Source organism: Telmatherina bonti, assembly GCF_933228915.1.
Source record: "Telmatherina bonti genome assembly, chromosome: 14".
Lineage (NCBI taxonomy): Eukaryota > Metazoa > Chordata > Actinopteri > Atheriniformes > Telmatherinidae > Telmatherina > Telmatherina bonti.
In genome coordinates, this window is record NC_136612.1 from 15737781 (window position 1) to 15754933 (window position 17153).

Genomic DNA, 17153 nt, shown 5'->3' on the forward strand with positions numbered 1-17153 from the left:
GCTGTAGCACAGTTTGACTTATGATAAAGCAGTAAAATGAACACAAAGAACACATGTGTGACGTTAGCTTGTCATCTGCTCAAATCCCATATCTGTACATGATGCACGACAAAACCTTTCACAACAGTACATTTTATAGAAATTGTACACAGTATATGTCAGAAATATTTTGCAGGCTGCATGCTTGCACCCCCCTACTACCCAACTCACAAGTGGTCCATCGTAAAACGCTGTGAGGCACTGATGATTGGCAGGTACCCCTTGAGAACTGTGTCTACATATTTGTGTGCCTCAAATGGGGGTTGTGTGGTAATGTCAACCATATCAGACACAGTTATATGCTTATTTGCACATGTGTGTTTTCCTTTCTGTGGGTCCATCTGAGAAAATGACACTGCCGCTGTTGTTTTTTCCCTTTATTTATTTTTTATTTTACATATAAATGTCAGTATATTTAATATAGTGTCATGTCAGTGACAGTAAAATGCTTGTGTGAAGCATGACACATGATGAATAATTTAGCCCTGTGGGCATGCAGGCACTCTTAAGCACTACTACAAATGTGTGTGTGTGTGTGTGTGTGTGTGCGTGCAAAAGTGGACGAGGTCTTTTATCTATTAGTCCTACTGACACTAAAGTATCCATTTAAAATATTGTAAAATAATAATAATAAAATGTATTTTTAACAGGGAACCCAGACATTTGAGGCCTATTAGCAGATTATCTAATAGATGTATTTAGTAAAGAGCTGCTGCTGAAATGTGAATGCTTATGCACAAAGACATTTTTCTTTATAATATGTATTTTTCCCTCTCCAGAGAGGAATAAATTAAAAAATGCTGTCTTCTTGCCCGCTTCTCCCTGTGCGTCAATTTATCCAAGAAGCCTGGAGGAAAATCTGATATTCTGTCCGTCAAACTAAATAATTTACCTGATCCATTGGCTGATAGGACACAATTACCTCCCCTTCCTCAAAAGAAGAAAAATGTTGGCATTTGGTGAGCCATGGAGTTACAGAATGGACTGAGATATTAGTGTTCAGGTAAAGATAAGAGGCAGGCAAATTGGAAGGAGGCAAACATAACAAATGTTCTTAATCTGGAGATTTAAGATGATCTAGTGTTTGTGGACTTAAAAAAGGGGGGATTTTTAGGACATGGTTTTGAGTACTTTTCCATTACAACCACTCACAGAAGGCATACCGAGGTCATTAAATGGTCTTTGTTGATGTATGTAACCTCAGTAAGCAGTCTGACCAGATAAAACAGCATCGCTGCAATTATCTAAGTAGTATTTATTGTTATATGTGCCATTACAGCCAAGTGTTGAAAGATGACAGCCAGCCTTGTACTTTAACCCGACTGTAACCTTTTCTCATGTCATTTAAACACAGTAAATGACACACAAAATGGTTCAAATGTGAAGAAATGACTAAGGGAATGTGCCTGGAGCGTCGTGCTATTTATATGCATGCGGAATGAAAGCTGTAGGACTGAACTCACACATAGGATGATTGTTGTCTGGCTTATGAGTGCCTCTGAATGGCTCTTTATTGAGTTATCCGGCTAAACAGTTTTATGGAGCAATGACACAGACGCCTATATTTTTTTCAAAACATGTCAAACTGTTTGCTTAAAATAAAAATAGGTTTGTGTCTCCACTTGTGTGCATGTAAAATTGCCACCCTAAACCTATAACTAAATCCCACCTCAAAGTGCAGCCTAATAACCCTCCCCACGAACAAAAAGAAAAAGGAAAAAAAAAAACAAAGAGAAGAAGATAAAAACCTGCCTCCCTCTTGCAGGAGTGAAAAGAGAGCAACAATAGGGCCCTAATTTGGAGGCATTGTCTGGATTCCTATTCGGAGCGATTTGGAGAACAAAGGCCCGCTTGGTCCCCTCGGACTGTCCGGGACATCACTCTGATCTCCGACTGGTAATTCCCTCCCCGGGTCTCGTCAAAGGTGACAGGGGCCTGCGAGCTGACGGGTCAGCGGGGTGAGAGTTGTCGCGGAGCGGCCAATAGTTTTCCTTACGTCGGTGTTGTGATCCAGTTTGGTTAAAACATTGATTAAAAATGAATTAATTAATAAACTAAAGTGCCTGAAAACGCTGAAGAAACACGAACCGAGGACTTTTTTCAAGCTTTTGTGGCGAGAAAGCGTCCGTAGCGGTTGCTCTCTCGCGCTTCTCCGTCAACGTTTCTGCCGCTGCCGTTGAAGCGTTTCTTTTGCCTTAGCAGGGGGCCGCCTTGAAACCGACACGCTGCAAGGGGGAGGGGCCGGTTGGAGTGGAGATGAAGAGGGCAGCATGGGCAACTTGAAACCGACTCTGATTTCTTTTTTTTTTTTTCAATCAGCCTTTTTTGCAACTATGTAACATGGAGCGGTGCGCTTCATAGCAAAGTTAGGGCTCGTAAAAATCCACCAGTATGACTGTACTGTGCGCGACGAGGACCAAGAGGTCATGAGCGAGGATTTCAAAAAACCACACCAAAGACTGAACCACCTCCCGTCTTCTCACCCCCCCTACATGACGCCGTATTCTTAGTTTTAACATAATGGTACTAAATGAGTAGACCATGGCACCCCCCCCCCCCCCCCACCCCCCTCTTCAAATGCAAATGTGTGCATGTTTTTGTCCCCTCTTGAAGTCGGACAGTCGACACACCCAGCGTTGATTCACTTACAGGTCATTTGCATACCGAAAGCGTGACATTATTATTCTTAGATTGGTTTAGGTTAGTGCGTCAAAAATTACAGGCATCATGAAGGTGATAGGAATGACTTGTCTAAACTTAACTCTAGCTTATTTGATAGAGGTGTAAGAGGATTTTCACCGCTGAATGAACAGTGCTTTGGGATGGGAATGACCGTGCGGGCATTTGAACACACCTGGTATAATGTAGCCTTATAATGTAGCCTAATTAATGATCAACCAGGTGAATGTCCTAAACATTGAACAAAAACTTGATTGTAATGCATTGGCTAAAAACTATACCAATAAAAAAAGCTTACTGTGATTTATTTAGGACCTAGACTAGGAGACAACTCCTAAATTTTAAAAGCATCAAGAAACAGTTCATTATAGGCCCACTGAGTTAGAAATTTTAAGCTCTTTGTCGCATCCAGAAAATGTCTTATCTATAAGAAAGTAAATTAGTGCTCAGGTTAATTATTCATCGTTTCCTGGTGAGGAAAAAGTAAACTGCTGTCCATGTAAAAGAAGTGGAGTGTGACGTTTTGAGGGGTCACACCGCCCTCCATACATTCCTCTTCCCTTCCTGCGAACCAGCGTTAATTATAATCGGCGTGGAAATGGGAATGAGTCTTAAAATTACTCCCCCTCAACAAACTTACACACGGAGCCTACATAAAATCAAACACATACACACACAGAGACATTTCCATGAAAAAAGTGGACCCCTCTGCTTGTTTTGATCACTCAGTCTTGAAGGGGAGAGGGGACCTTGAAACTGCTTAACATCCTTGCTCCATAATTGGTTTTATAGTGTTGGCAAGCGGCCAGCGTATTTCTTCTTTAATACGCTGGGGACTTTGATTGACAGTTGTTTCAGCCAATCAGACAGGAGCTGCTTGAACGCTCCAGGGTTGGGTGGTAGTGAAGGAGATGGGCGGGGCTTTGAAGGAGATGGGCGGGGCTTGTAAAACAATGCTGTGTTTCATTGCTGAGGAGGACGCGTCAGGGGGCTTTCTCCCCCCTCCTCACCCCCCTGTTATCCCCCAGTTTACCTTCGGACTAGCCTGCAATGGACTACTCCAGTTTTCCCAGCAACCTGGACGGATTTTGAGAGACGTAGGCATATATATTTTTAAGCTCCTTCCCCGACATTTCCCTCCTTTAAAGTAAGCGGTCGGCATATGTTTTTCTTTTATTTGCTGTTTTCAGCTTTAAAAAATGTCAACGTTATCGCTATTTTAAAACCTAATTTGTCACAGAAAAGCGTGTAAAAAGGGCGCGGAGGGTTATTGCTGTGATATGTAGGGAGATGTTCGCGGTGTGAAGGGAAAAAAAAAACACAGTTTCGAGACGTTTCCTCTGTGAAAGTTTTGCGTGTGTAACCGTGAAAAGTTTGAAACGTGGCTGAAATGCGGAGCTCCACCGCCCGCTGTCGAGCCGCAGAGTTTCACCAGCCTGCCCGGTCCCATAAGCCTACCTTTCTGTCCGGGTTTCTGAGGGCTTAATGGCAACATTTTGTCTGCAGTGTTTTTGTTAAAGGAAGGGGGAAAAAAAAAGGGTTATTGTGTTTCTGAACGGGCTTTTCTTCGGATCCCGCCCGCCTGGATATCACGAGTCATTGGTGTTGTGTTTTCTTGCAACCTTTGAAGGTTATCATGACTGTACCTTTGTTTCCCCTCATTCTGTAAATATATTTTTTTAACTTTAATTTAGATTTTATTTAATCTACGTGGAGTCTAATTCCGATCGCCGTGTTGAAGATGACTGTGCATCCCGAAATATGTCTTTTTTTTGTCATATCAGATAAAGTCGTAGTTACTTAATTTTTATTCCGCCTTTTTAGTCATTTATTTTTTTATGTAACACGTGCATACACATGACTGCATAGATAGTAGGCTTTTTTTTATTTAAGCTGTCGGGAATTTAAGCTCTTCCAAAGTATTTATTTTCTTCGGCTTTACGTTGAATAAAGTCGATTATCATCCGATGTTGTGATGTAAAACATACTTTTCTATATTAATATTTCTTCAGAAATGCGTTTGAATTGTTTATTCACGTGTAGATCAAACGAGATTGTCCTTTTATGAAGTGTTTTGCTTCTGATTCTTTTGCTGGGCTGCACCCATGTCCAATAGAGAGGTAGCCCATATACTAAAGATTCATCTGTGGGCAACAAAACACCGCTGGCCCTGCTGATGAATGATGCAGGCTTTTGCAACCTTATTTATTTTTAACCCGTTTGAAATTTATATTTGATGCGCCTTTAGTATTTATGGTGTATTGGTTTACATGGCTCCTCGGGTGCGTCGCGGATAGGCTTGCATGATTTACTGTTTAGGAAAACAGCTGGGTAATCGGAAAAAGAAAAGAATAGGTCATTAAATCGGACATTTAGCCTTTCCAACGCGTGATCTAGAGGGATGTTTTCACGGCGATCACACAGCAAGCTGGCCGCTCCTCCGCCTGCTTGTTTCTCTGGGAAGCGGAGCTCCAGGAGCGGCTGCCTGCTCGATGTGCGGTGGGGGTGTGGAGAGCCGCTCACACATCACATCATGAAATTATAAATATAAGTTAAATCCGCATTAAGGTCTGCATTTAGAAGACAACGAGGGCAACTCGCGTGGTTTTGCTTTAGGACAGTCGATATTCAGCATTTAGTTTCTGAAGTGTTTTTTCCAAACTGCGTCATTGCGCGGATGGGCCGCCTTTTCGTCGAAAACGGGAGAAATCCTAAAAACTATCGCTTTCCAACAGTTTGTTTTGAAGCTGCGTGTTACTGGATGGTGTATCAAGAGATGTTTTCTTGTATTTTATAGGTCAGCAGTATGGCTGAAAAGGAGTCCGAGTCGCCTGGGAAGCTAAAGACATTATTATAGCCAGAATTGGCTTCTTTTTCGGACCTATATAATTTCCTTTTAATAACTTTCCCCTCTGTGGATAATGGATGGCAGAGATTTCGGTCCTCCACGATCCGTCCACGTACCACCTCCGTTGTTGGCGGGGCTCGCGATGGAGTCTCACCGACTCGGATCAGCAGCAGCAGCCGGGAGGATCCCTCCCTCGCCCGGCCACTTGGGCGCGAGCCATCCGCCGCCTCTCCACTCCGGGAAATTTTTGCCATCGGCCATTAACCTACATCCACATCACAGTAAGTGCCCGATGTTTGACTGTCAGATCCTATCATGCGCGTTGCCCCACAAGCGCAGCCATGAAAAGATGAAATATTAACTTAAAATGCAGAAAAAGAAAGAAAAAAAAAAAAGCGCGCAGTTTGCGTGTTCATGTGCGGTCATATGGCATTGGGTTGAGATGTTGATCTTTATATGGTTCAATTGCTGTAATAAAGCTGTGGCAAGTTTCAAGTGCGATCAGATCACTCTCTTTTTACAATGTGCAACCCATTTGCGGAAAATTACTTGGCAATTTCTAACACACACAGTCCGGGTTTGACTGTTTGGAGGCTTTGGGGATGGTGTAGGTGTTTACTGCAGCAGTGTGCGGGTCAGGCGGCACTGGTCTTTTGATTGTATGTGGACCATTACACCGTCACTGCTGTGAGAGCAAATGCAGTCCGTGTTTAGCCTGTGTGCGTGTGTATGTTTGCCAAAGTGGGAATGGTGAAGTTGTGACCTTAGAGGGATGACAGAGCACTGTTTACCCTGCTGAGAGAATTGCTGGAGTGTTTGTGTGAGTGAAGAACGATGGTGGTTCTGTATTTAGAGTTAAAACCACTCTGCTGGAACATTTGTCAAACGACTGATGTTTTTTCCCCCCCTTTTTTTTTTCAACGCTTTTGTAGCTGTAGGACACTCCTCTCTGCTGCTTCCAGCAAACAGGAGAGGAATCTCTGGGATGAGAGTGTGTATTTGTGTGTGTAAGCATGCCTTAGGTGCAAAGTACAAGCATCTTGTAGGTGTGTGCTTGTATTGTGTATTCAATAGATCATCTACAGTATCTGGTGTTTCATGCTGAACTGGTGATTTTCCTCGTTGCTTTCATTATCTGCATTAAACAAAACCTTGAAAACGTGATTTAGAGAAAAGAAACGAGAAAAAAAGACAGAACGTTTGCAAATGGTTATGTGGTCGGTTGCAAATGAAGTTAGATCACCCATGAAAACATATGTTCTGCAAGTAGGAAAGATGTTTCTGCTGTGTCTTATGGAAAGTCTGACATCCACTTTCATCAAGTTACCTCCCTATGAAGTCATAGCTGCAGATACAATTCCGTTTTCTTTGGTTCCTCTCAGAGGTAAACCACAAAGATAATCATTTTCCACTTTGAGATGCGTCCCCCCCGCCCCTCTTCATCCTTTGAGTGTGGGTTCAGTGCTGTATTTGGGGTGGTATTGGAGGCTATGCTTGCAGGGCAGGGCTCTGATGCAGCGTTAATTTGACATACCAACAAAAGCCCGCACACTGAAACTAACGCGGAGACATGAAAAGGTGTCACAGATGAAATCAGCTCGCAGCGGGGGGGGGGGGGGGGGGGGGGTATGAGGATGATTGATAGGTGCGTTGTGGCAAAGAGCTGCTTCTGGGTGCAGAGTGTTGCAGTCAGTTCAACGGATTTCTGCATCTCCCACTGAACATGAAACACCAGATTTACAGAGAGCAACACAAATACTATATCTGCCTAAATGTTTTCTGCAGCAGAATGCTTGAGCTCGGGTGATTGTGATGCGCCCCCCCCCCCCCCTCCTGTGGCTCTGAAATGAGCTGAAAACTGCTTGTGGTGTGGAACAAACTTTACCTGTAGTTGGGAGGGGGGGGGTTGTGAAGTTGAATCGACCCAACCACTGTTTCAGCCCAGATCGGTAGTTTAAATACGCCCTTGAAGCGGGATACATTTTATTCTGCCCACACACTGACCTTCTCGCTCTCTCTCACACTCACAGGCTGCACTCACTCAAACAGACCACTGTACGATGCAGGTCATTTAGCTTTATGGCGCGCTTCAATTTTCAATCCCCACACATTATATTAACCAAAACCGATTGAGATCTCAGTCCCATGTTTGTAATACCACTATGCAGCCTTATTACATAATAATTACCCAGTAATTGCAAATGCTCATAATGTGCCAGTTTAGTTGCAATTAAATGGGATGAATCCAGTGCTCAAGGACCTGCTGTGCAATCAATGGAGCTCAGACAGCTCTGCTGCTGGTTTTGTTTACATGTCCCCCTTTGAATTCAGTACATTTTTTTTGCATTGTTGTTTGTGGCTGAAGTCTTGTTAGAAGATCTTGTCTGTTTATAGTTGCGAGTTAACTCTTATTTCCCAGGAGTCTGGCTGATTTTGTTCATTATTTGTCAGTTCTATTAAGATTTATTAAGTGTCTCCCTTATTTTAACCGTTCATGTGAAGCAGCTCTATTTGGTTTAAGTGCATCGTCGGGGCTGCAAATATTACATTGACATTTATGCTGCTGGTGCTCTCTGTGGTTTAAAAAAGACTAAATGTAGTGAAAATGGGATTTTTTTTTTTCCTTTAGAAGATTTCTGCAGCACCTACTTCCCTCTATTTGCACTGTTTATATTTAAACAGGAATTCACTAAAGTCTGTGTTTTTAGATGTAAAATGCCTGTAAAAGGTCCTCTGTCTACTGAAGGTCTGATGGTGTTGTCATCACCAGATTGAGGTCCTCTTCCTTTGCTTCTCCTCCTTTTGCGTCTGAGAGCAGCAGTGGCAGAAAACGCTGAAATATAAATGCACAGAGTCCAGGGGACGTTTGTTTGTTTGTTTTTTTATGTTCCCAAACTGAAATGTTGCCATGGCAGCAGAATATTTCACGCATCAAAAATTCAAAGAGATCGTTTCACAGTATAAAATGATATTAGATTTTGGCCAAATAACTACAAACTTTTTCTTATTATTACTGAATAAACCTGAAGCGAGTTGGAGTCACTTCTGGTGTATGACGTTTTGACTCTATAGAGGAACCTGTGAAGTATCAGACAGCAATGTGAAACAAGTGCATGTTGAGTGAGACTAAAAAATGTCACTGGTGGCAGCATCCCTCATCGGGGAGGCTATTCACAGAGGAGTTGCAGAAGACAGGAATGAGACGCATGTGGGTGTTGCGGCGCGACCAGAGAAGGAAGGTCAATAGAAGCAGATGAAAACAGCTTGAGACAAATGGGGAAGGAAAACTAAACGGGCACATTCTCTATGGCGGCAAGCAGCGTTTTGTCTCTCCGAAGGTTAAGAGCTGAGCTTACCGTTTGTGTGTGTGTGTGTGTGTGTGTGTGTGTGTGTGTGTGTGTGTGTGTGTCGGTGCAGATGGAGAGGATTGAGGTCTTGTGTATGTAGGAGCATGTGATTGTGCTTAGTGCTGTTACGACTGGGATTTCCCCCCGGGACCGTGCAGAGATAAAGTAAGAGATTTATCCTGACCACAACACATTCATACACTGTTAGATAAATGTGGTAACCCTTCAGTTGTTTTCTCATTCCATTTTACACACACACACACACACACACACACTCTCACTGGTGCAAAGGTGTAATAATTCATGCAGCTTACAGAGGAGGCCAGCAGTATCCGTACCAGTTTGTCTTCTGCAGTGCGAGGTTAGTGTTTCTGTTTAAATTAATGTGACGAGTGTGTGTTTATATGTATTCAAGACAAAGCCCTGAGAGTGTAAGGATGAGGCTCGGACATGTCCCCGCTCAGATTAATTGAATCCTCCAGGAGAGAAAACAGCCTCCTTAAGAGAATGCACAAGACATCGCTGCCCTGCTACAATAAACCTGTCAAGCAGACAAATGACACACACACACACACACACACACACACAGCACTCACACACAGCTGTCAAACATGAGAGTGATAGGATGGTGTGTGTGTGTATGTGTGTGTGAGAACAAGCATGCCTTGGCATGTTGAAATACCCAAAGCATTAGCTAAGTCATTCACTCTGCCAGAGCCCTCCCTTTAACACAAACAACAGCCTCCAGCACACAAAGATCTCTCTCACACATACACACACGCTGCATGTTTGGCTATGTGTTGAGGCTCTGCTCATGCCATTACATAAGCTTAATAATATTCCTCCGAGGACGTTCAGGTGAACTTCAGAATGTGTGAAGATCAGCTCTTGTTGGTTTTCGGTGCCCAGAAATGGCCGCTACCTCTGACATCTGTATGTAGTTTAAAACTCCGCTCGCAATCAGCGTGGGAAAGTTTGGTCATGTTCCCAGACCGATAACATGCTAATAACTCATAGCATGTCTTTGTTATTGTTGTTGAGTTTTTTGGGGTTTTTTTTCTTTTTAAAGGAACCGGTTTCCTGTCAGTGAGCACAAATGTAGTTTGATGTTGACATAAAATCTGACTTCATGATAAAATGTTGAACCAAGATTCAACAAACTCTGTGTCACAGCTGTTCATGGCGTTTATTTATACATGTCACTGCCCTGCTGTGTTTGCCATTGTGTGTGTGTGTGTGCACACCTGTTGTGAGCGTTGTTACCATTTGCTGGTGTTGAGGAGTGTGTCAAAATCACACCTGCCTCCTCCTTCACACGGTTTTCGAGCGCTATAGGAAGGTTTTTAAAGGCTCGCGCACTCGTGAGACATGTTTCCGTTTAAATACTGAAGCAAGTTTTGGACAAAGTTCCAAAGAAAGTGCCGGAATAAATCAGTGTCTGCTTTATTAACTTGTTTGGTGGATAAACCTGATCTTTGTGTGAGGAGAATTTGGCAGCTCAGTTTTGTTTAAGTACTTCAGATGGAGTGTGCTGGATCGCTGTCAAGCTCCTGTGGCTTACTTAGTCAGGGTTAATGTTATTAACAACACCCCCGCCATACCTAGTTCTCATTCACACAAGTTTGTGGTGTAAAAGATGATCAGTTTCAGGCATTTAAGACTGCATAGTCTGCAGTGTTTGTGTCTGGGCAAGCATTTAGAGTTTATTTACATGCTACGAATTGCAACATTATGACAGCAGATTGGTATAAAGTAATCATAGTCATTTACACCATGTTGCACAATAATCCATGTGGCTACATGCTTAAGTGTTTTTAGAGCAGACATTTATGAACTTCGCTGGTTTTAATGGTATCACCGTTTCAACATTTTTTATTTCTTTTTGTGTTTGAGCAATAAAAGATGCCCTGCGGCAACTCATATATGCTGTTCTTGTTTTATTCTTTGTCAGACACACAACCTTTTTGTAAGTAAATGTAAAATAAGATGTGTGATTTGTTAACCAGAATGTTCTAGCTAAAGTTAAAAGCTTAATATTTTACTTTGTAATCATAGTCAAAATATACTTATTTATTTTTACGAAGAGATAAAGCATCAGATTAAAACGTCTGATAATTGATTTTTGTGGTTCTTTGTTCAGATTTAATCTGTTTGATTCTTATGTAATGCGTTGTTTTGTTCATTTCACATCCTGCAAGAGGATTTTTCTTTTCATTACATACGGTTTGACTTTTTGTTGTTGTTGCAGCCTCCGCTTGCTTCTGCATCACAGATTTTTAAGTAGCTGTTGACGGAAGAATAACCAAACAATTAATCATAAAGCTCAGATTGCTTTGAAGAAAATGATCCGTGTCGGGTGGAGCAAACTAGTCTGTTTTTCTGTCATCCTGGGGGAAATGTAGAATACAAAATAATGCAGAAGACAACTTCCAAAGATGCTTGTTGCGCACATTTCTCTTCAGAGTGGCTTGGGGAGAAGAGAGTACTTATTAAAAATTTGTTTCTGATGCAGATTTATTGAGGCAATGCAGAGATTGATCAATTACATATTGGCAGGGCTAGTGTTTGGAAAGTAGCCATGGTTTGGACTTTTTATTTTATTTCAAATTAAGAAATGTTCAGCCTGAGCTTCCAAACACACACACACACACACACACACACACACACACACACACACACACACACACACACTATTTCTCAGAAATGGATCGAGACCAAAAGAAAAACAAGATCTCTGTTTTTTCGACTCTGAGTCACATGCCTGCAGTCAGACTCGATGCTAACATCCTTGTGTGTAAACCTGCACATCCCTGCTTTTCCAGCTTTGCAGACTGGGTTAGTGCTTACTGGTTTCTGGATGCCAGTTAGCTGTAGCAGAGGTGGAAAGCTCAACAGACTTTTACAGCTGAAATGTTTTCAGTTTTGTTTTTTTTTTGTTTTGTTTTTGCAAGGATAAAAACCTGAGATCAATAGAGATTCTCCCCCCCAGCTAACCCTGCTTTGAGTACCACTGATGGATAACAGATGGGTTCACAGAGTGTGTGTAGGTGTTTGTGGTGTGTGCGTGTGTGTGTGTGTGTGTGTGTGTGTGTGTGTGTGTGTGTGTGTGTGTGTGTGTGTGTGTGTGCGTAGCAGGCTTCTTTACCATTTTTTTCTCTCTCACATTGTGTGTGCTTTTGTACAACTTCCAGTGTTGTTCTTGGATTCGGTGGCTTTTCAGTACATTTTTATATTGATTCGCCATCATGGCTCTTCCTGAATGTGGATTCAGATTTTTTAGTGTGCGTTTCAGATATACAACGCACACGCAAATCAGATTCGATATCCAGCAGGCCACCTCTTCTCTGATGTCGAGGTGTGTTTTTATGAGGATCTGAACATGGAGGCTTGCAGCGCGCTGGGAGTCAGAGAGCGTGTTTCTTGGCAACTCGCTTATCCCAATATGGCAAACTAACTGTCTTGTGAACTGGGAGCCAAACGCAGTGTTTGTGTAAGTAGTGACGGGGGTGGGAGGGGAGAGAGAGAGGAAGGAAGGAAAGGGCTGAAAGAAAAAGAGAGCGAGCGAGAGGGAGGGAGGTAATGAAAGAGTAATTCCAAAACATTTAAAGAAACATTTCCCTCTCAGCTAACATTGGGATGTTGTTTCTGGAACAAGGAGTGCAAATATTTTGCCTCATTCCACCCCTCCCTCTTTTTCCTCCCGTAGACTATTTTGAAAGGGAATTTGGGATTTTTTTTCTTCTTCTTCTCCTGGTCACTGGCACAAAGCGTAACTGTAGACTGGAGGAAGCAGAGTGTGTGTGTGTGTGTGTTAGCACTGCTCATAAAATAAAGAGCCTTTAGGCTGCTGTGATGCTGAGATTGATCCATAGTCTGTGCCTCTCTGCGTGTGTGTATGAGTGTGTGTGTGTTAAGGAGGCCGGTGTTTAGCCTGAAGAAATGGAAACTGCTGACATCCTACCACGACTTCAACATTCCTGACAGGTGGTGGTTGTGAAAATATTCTGCGAGGCTGCAACTATGCACAGCTCCTCAAACACACACCAGGCAACAATTAGTGAATTATAGGTGAGGATGATTTGTTAGAACATCACTGGGCACGTAGCCCGACACACACTGGAGGGAAGCATTAAAAAGCTGCGGTAAAATGATTTCTTGTTAGATTTTTAGTGGTGTTTTTGAACTAAAATGGACTTGATCCAGATTTTAAAAAATCTGGGAACTTTCTGGAAAGAGTCAATGGTTGAACCCATAAATATGTCTTTCTAAAATAAACAGTGTTTTTAATAGATCGTGTCACTGTGCTGTGACACTAATCCATCACTGAAAGATCAACTTTACATGACCCAAGCTAAACAACTCTCTTTATCTTACTTGAATATAATGATTGTATTTTTGGTGAAAATATATACAGGCGTTATATTTCTGGTTGAGTCTGCTGTTCATGTTCTGATTTTAACTGGTTTAAATATAAAGGAAACAACAAATAGATAGATTACTCTAATTGAAGTTTTTCTTAACATTATTAGCTCATAACAGAAAAATAGAGCAACAGACCAAAGCCAAAATAAGAAACCGTATCATGTATGTTCATTGTTTTCTTTCTTTTAAGTGCATCAGAGCTGGTTGTACAAACATGGTTATGGTTCATCTTTATAACATTAAGCCATAAATGCAGTTGTTTGTATGATTGTAATGGATTGTAATTTATAGACTATTTTTCTTTTTTTTTTTTTTTTTAAAGAAAAATCACATCAAACTCTTGTGTGTTTAATGTGGGTGGGACAGAGTGACAAATACATTTTTTCTTTGTTTTGCTTTGTTTTATTTATGATGTATAAATGTGTGTGTGGACTATGCAGCTTCTGCAGCATCTTGACTCAAAGGGCATTCATCTCAAACCCACACAACTGTTTGCAGATGTGCAATCACTCGACACAGTGCAGCCACAAACACAAAAGTTGCCCTCAGTACACTCACGTGCCGCACAAACCCTTGTGCACCCATACACACGCGCGCACACACTGATGCAAACATTAAGAGACTCTAATAAATCCCTGTCTAACAGGGCTGGGTGTGGAGGGTTCCACCTACACAGAATTTTCAGAGCAGAGAATAAAGGCACAGTGCATTACTGCTGTATGTGTGTGTATACACCTCTGTGATTAATTGGAAAGCTGCATTTGGTATTGATTTAAAACGCAGTGTGTGTGTTTGTGTGTGTGTGTGTGTGTGTGTGTGTGTGTGCACGCATACTGACGGACAAAAGCTTTAATGTACTGATTTAGATGCAGGGGGAAACTCAGCAAGCGCAGCATGTCTTCTAGATTCCCACAGGCCTAATACAGAATCACACACACACTCATTCAGTCCCTTCCCCCCCAGCCCATATACAGGCAGCACCCTTTCCCCTACACACATGGTTAGTTTTATCAGGGTAATGGCTGTGCAGTGCGTTCAGTAATGGGCCAGCAGGACGGTAGTGGTGGTGGTGGAGGGGTGGACCTTAAGCTAAACATGAAACCTTTTCCAACTCCTGGCAGGCTGTGATTGAAAGAGGCAGCAGCGGTTCAGAGGTTGGAAGTTTGGTCAGATTGTAAACATGACGAGGGTGGAGTCTAATAAAAGCAATCAATACCCATATCATGTTGAGATATGGGATTGTTTTATGAGGATTTGCTCGGTCGGCGGTTTCAGCAGTGGACCTGGTTTTTATGTTGAGGTGAGGGGAGTGCACAAGCTTTCAAAGGCATTTATCAGTCAAAGATAATTCACTCCAGCTCTCTCTTGTGTGACTGCTGCAGCCTGGGTATGTGCTGGATATTAGGGCTGTGACAATATGCTTTTGTCCCCATTCGATTCCAATTGTTTTGGGTGGCGTTTCGATTTAAATTGCGATTCTCTCAAATCTTCAATATCGCTGACTTTTGTAAACTAAAAACAAATGTAAAAAAAATGTAAAAAAAATGTACAAAACTGTTTTTTTGCTCGTCATTTTTCTTTATTTCAATGAGGAAAAAACAACACAGTAGCCAGATCATCATTCTGCTGCTATAAAGGCCAAGAAAACAAGTAAAAAGATAATTAAAAACAATAAAAATGGCAGAAATTTATAGTGGATTATTTTTTATTTATTTGAAAAAAATCAATTTTTTAACAAAAAAATTTATTTTAAAATTGTGAAGCAAAAAGTCCCGATATTCGATTTTCCCACCCCTACTGGATATTTAAAAAAAACAAAACATGGGAAAGTGTTGACTTCTCAGAGCATTGTGCCATTCTCTGATTCCCGTTCTTGAACTTTTCCTTCAAAACAAAACACACGAGTAAGAATAAATGCTGTAAAAAAGGAGCTCTCTGATTGAATTTGAGATGCATTGACACATCTGATGATCTGTGTCTGCCACATGAAGTCAGCATCCCCCTTCAATCCAGCACTACAGCCCATTAAATCACTGGCTCCCAGGAGACACAGTCCCCTCCACACTGGCCCACCTGGTTCCCTTCCTGTCGAGAGGATTGTGGTTTTCAGTCCGCAGTTACATTAACTGTTCCCTTCTTGGCGTTCAGGCTGCCTGCGGTCTGTCTTGTTGAGATGGAGTGGAAGGCTGTGTTCGGTAATAATGTGATTACAACAGACTGCTTTGGCACAGAAACATCAGCGCATATTGACGGAGCTCCTGGTATTCAAACACACAAAAGCATGATCATGTCCTGCAGAAAAATTGATCCGTGTTGTTTTGTAGTTTGGTTTCAGTGGTTTTAAGGGTGGCTGACTGTCTTCATAATTTCTCGCAGGTGATGCCTTTCCGGCGGGCTCCAGTCCCTTCCTGTCAGGTTATCCAGGCCCCTCCGCCTTGACCTCCGACCCTACATACAGATCAACCAATCCCAGCGGGCTGCAGATGGCCCAACTCTGGGCGTCACACGCTCATGAAGGTAAATAACCTCAACAAACATTTGCATGTATCTTTAACCTCCTTTTTCCATCTCAGTACTTGATTTAAAGAAGCGACTAGCGTCACATTTTCATGACATTTCTCTGTCTGCTGCCGTTTAATGCCCAGAAGGCTTGCTCCTCTTCTGTTCCTCACTGCTTCCACCGCTGGGATCCTGTTTCATTTCTGTGTCACGGCTGGAAGCTCTACTCCCAGCTCTGTCCTAGATGTGTCTCAGTTTCTCTGTCCTCGACCCAGTCCTGTACTTTCAGTTGTCATCTGCGACTGTAATCTATCTTCCTCTGTCTTCTTCTCCTGGTTTTTTTCATAGCTTCCCATCTATTGCACACTTATTCTCTGTCTGCTCTCCAGCCTCACTTCTCTGCAACATCTTTCTCCCAACAGAGCTAGTGAACATACTTTTACACAAGTGTCCTCTCTTTGGACGTCTCTCTTCTTTCTCTGGCCTGTTCAGTGAGTGATTGAATCTTGGTTCTGTCCTCATTCCCTCGTGTCCTTTTGTGTCACCTTATCAAATTTCCCTCGAGTAGAAGGTCAGATAGGAGGAGAGGCATCCTGCCGTACGTCCTGGTGAGGTAAAAGGACAAACAGATTGCATTTAAGATTTCCCGTCAAACTGATTGCATCGCCTCAGCGACACAAATCTTGTTCAGTGGTTTCCAAACACAGAAAATTAGATTCTGTCTAATTAGTCTTTAAATTTTTGGCTTGAGTTTCAATAATTCAAGGACTGCTCAAGGGGGGAGGCAGTAGCATGTGATCGCACCTGGGGTTTTGTTTAAACTCCACCCATTTATGGTTTGTAATAGATAAGATGTGACGTTTTCATTAGTGAGCTTTATGGTTATTGATGGAGTCATGATTGATTCATCTGAACCTGCTGCCATATTTAAATAGATCAGTAAATAGCTGTGTTTCCATTATATTTTGTTTTTGTGCAAAATAAAAACGATATTCGTAAACATCAATTGCGATTTGCTGGTGTTTCCATTGAACAGTATACAGCCATTAGCCTCAAGTCTCGTAAGTTCTCTGTACTCTCGCGAGATTTTACGAAAATTGTGGTTTTTGTCAAATTGGCATGTAGCGTTATTTTGGGGTTTTCTACTTGCTGCGGAGAATTTGCTACAGATTACAAATCTTTTCTTCCTAGTTTTCTTTTCTAAAACTCTGAAATTCGCTGTTTTTTCCGCACCACGCCATCTTTATTGGAAATAAACTGGTCATGACCCCCAAGGTCACTTCCAGGGACACGTAAATGCGAAAAAAGTGTTTCCATTA

At 42.1% G+C, this 17153-nt stretch overlaps 1 protein-coding gene across 1 annotated transcript in view; it reads left to right on the top strand.

Annotated features, from left to right (window-relative positions):
* The first annotated feature begins 5540 nt into the window (after positions 1 to 5540).
* Positions 5541 to 17153, top strand: part of tnrc18 (trinucleotide repeat containing 18) — a 36481-nt gene continuing 24868 nt past the window's right edge. The window contains exons 1-2 of the mRNA XM_079252698.1: positions 5541 to 5847; positions 15712 to 15852. Coding sequence (XP_079108824.1) covers positions 5640 to 5847; positions 15712 to 15852 — 349 coding nt within the window. The 5' untranslated portion in view covers positions 5541 to 5639. The remainder of the gene's footprint in view (positions 5848 to 15711; positions 15853 to 17153) is intronic.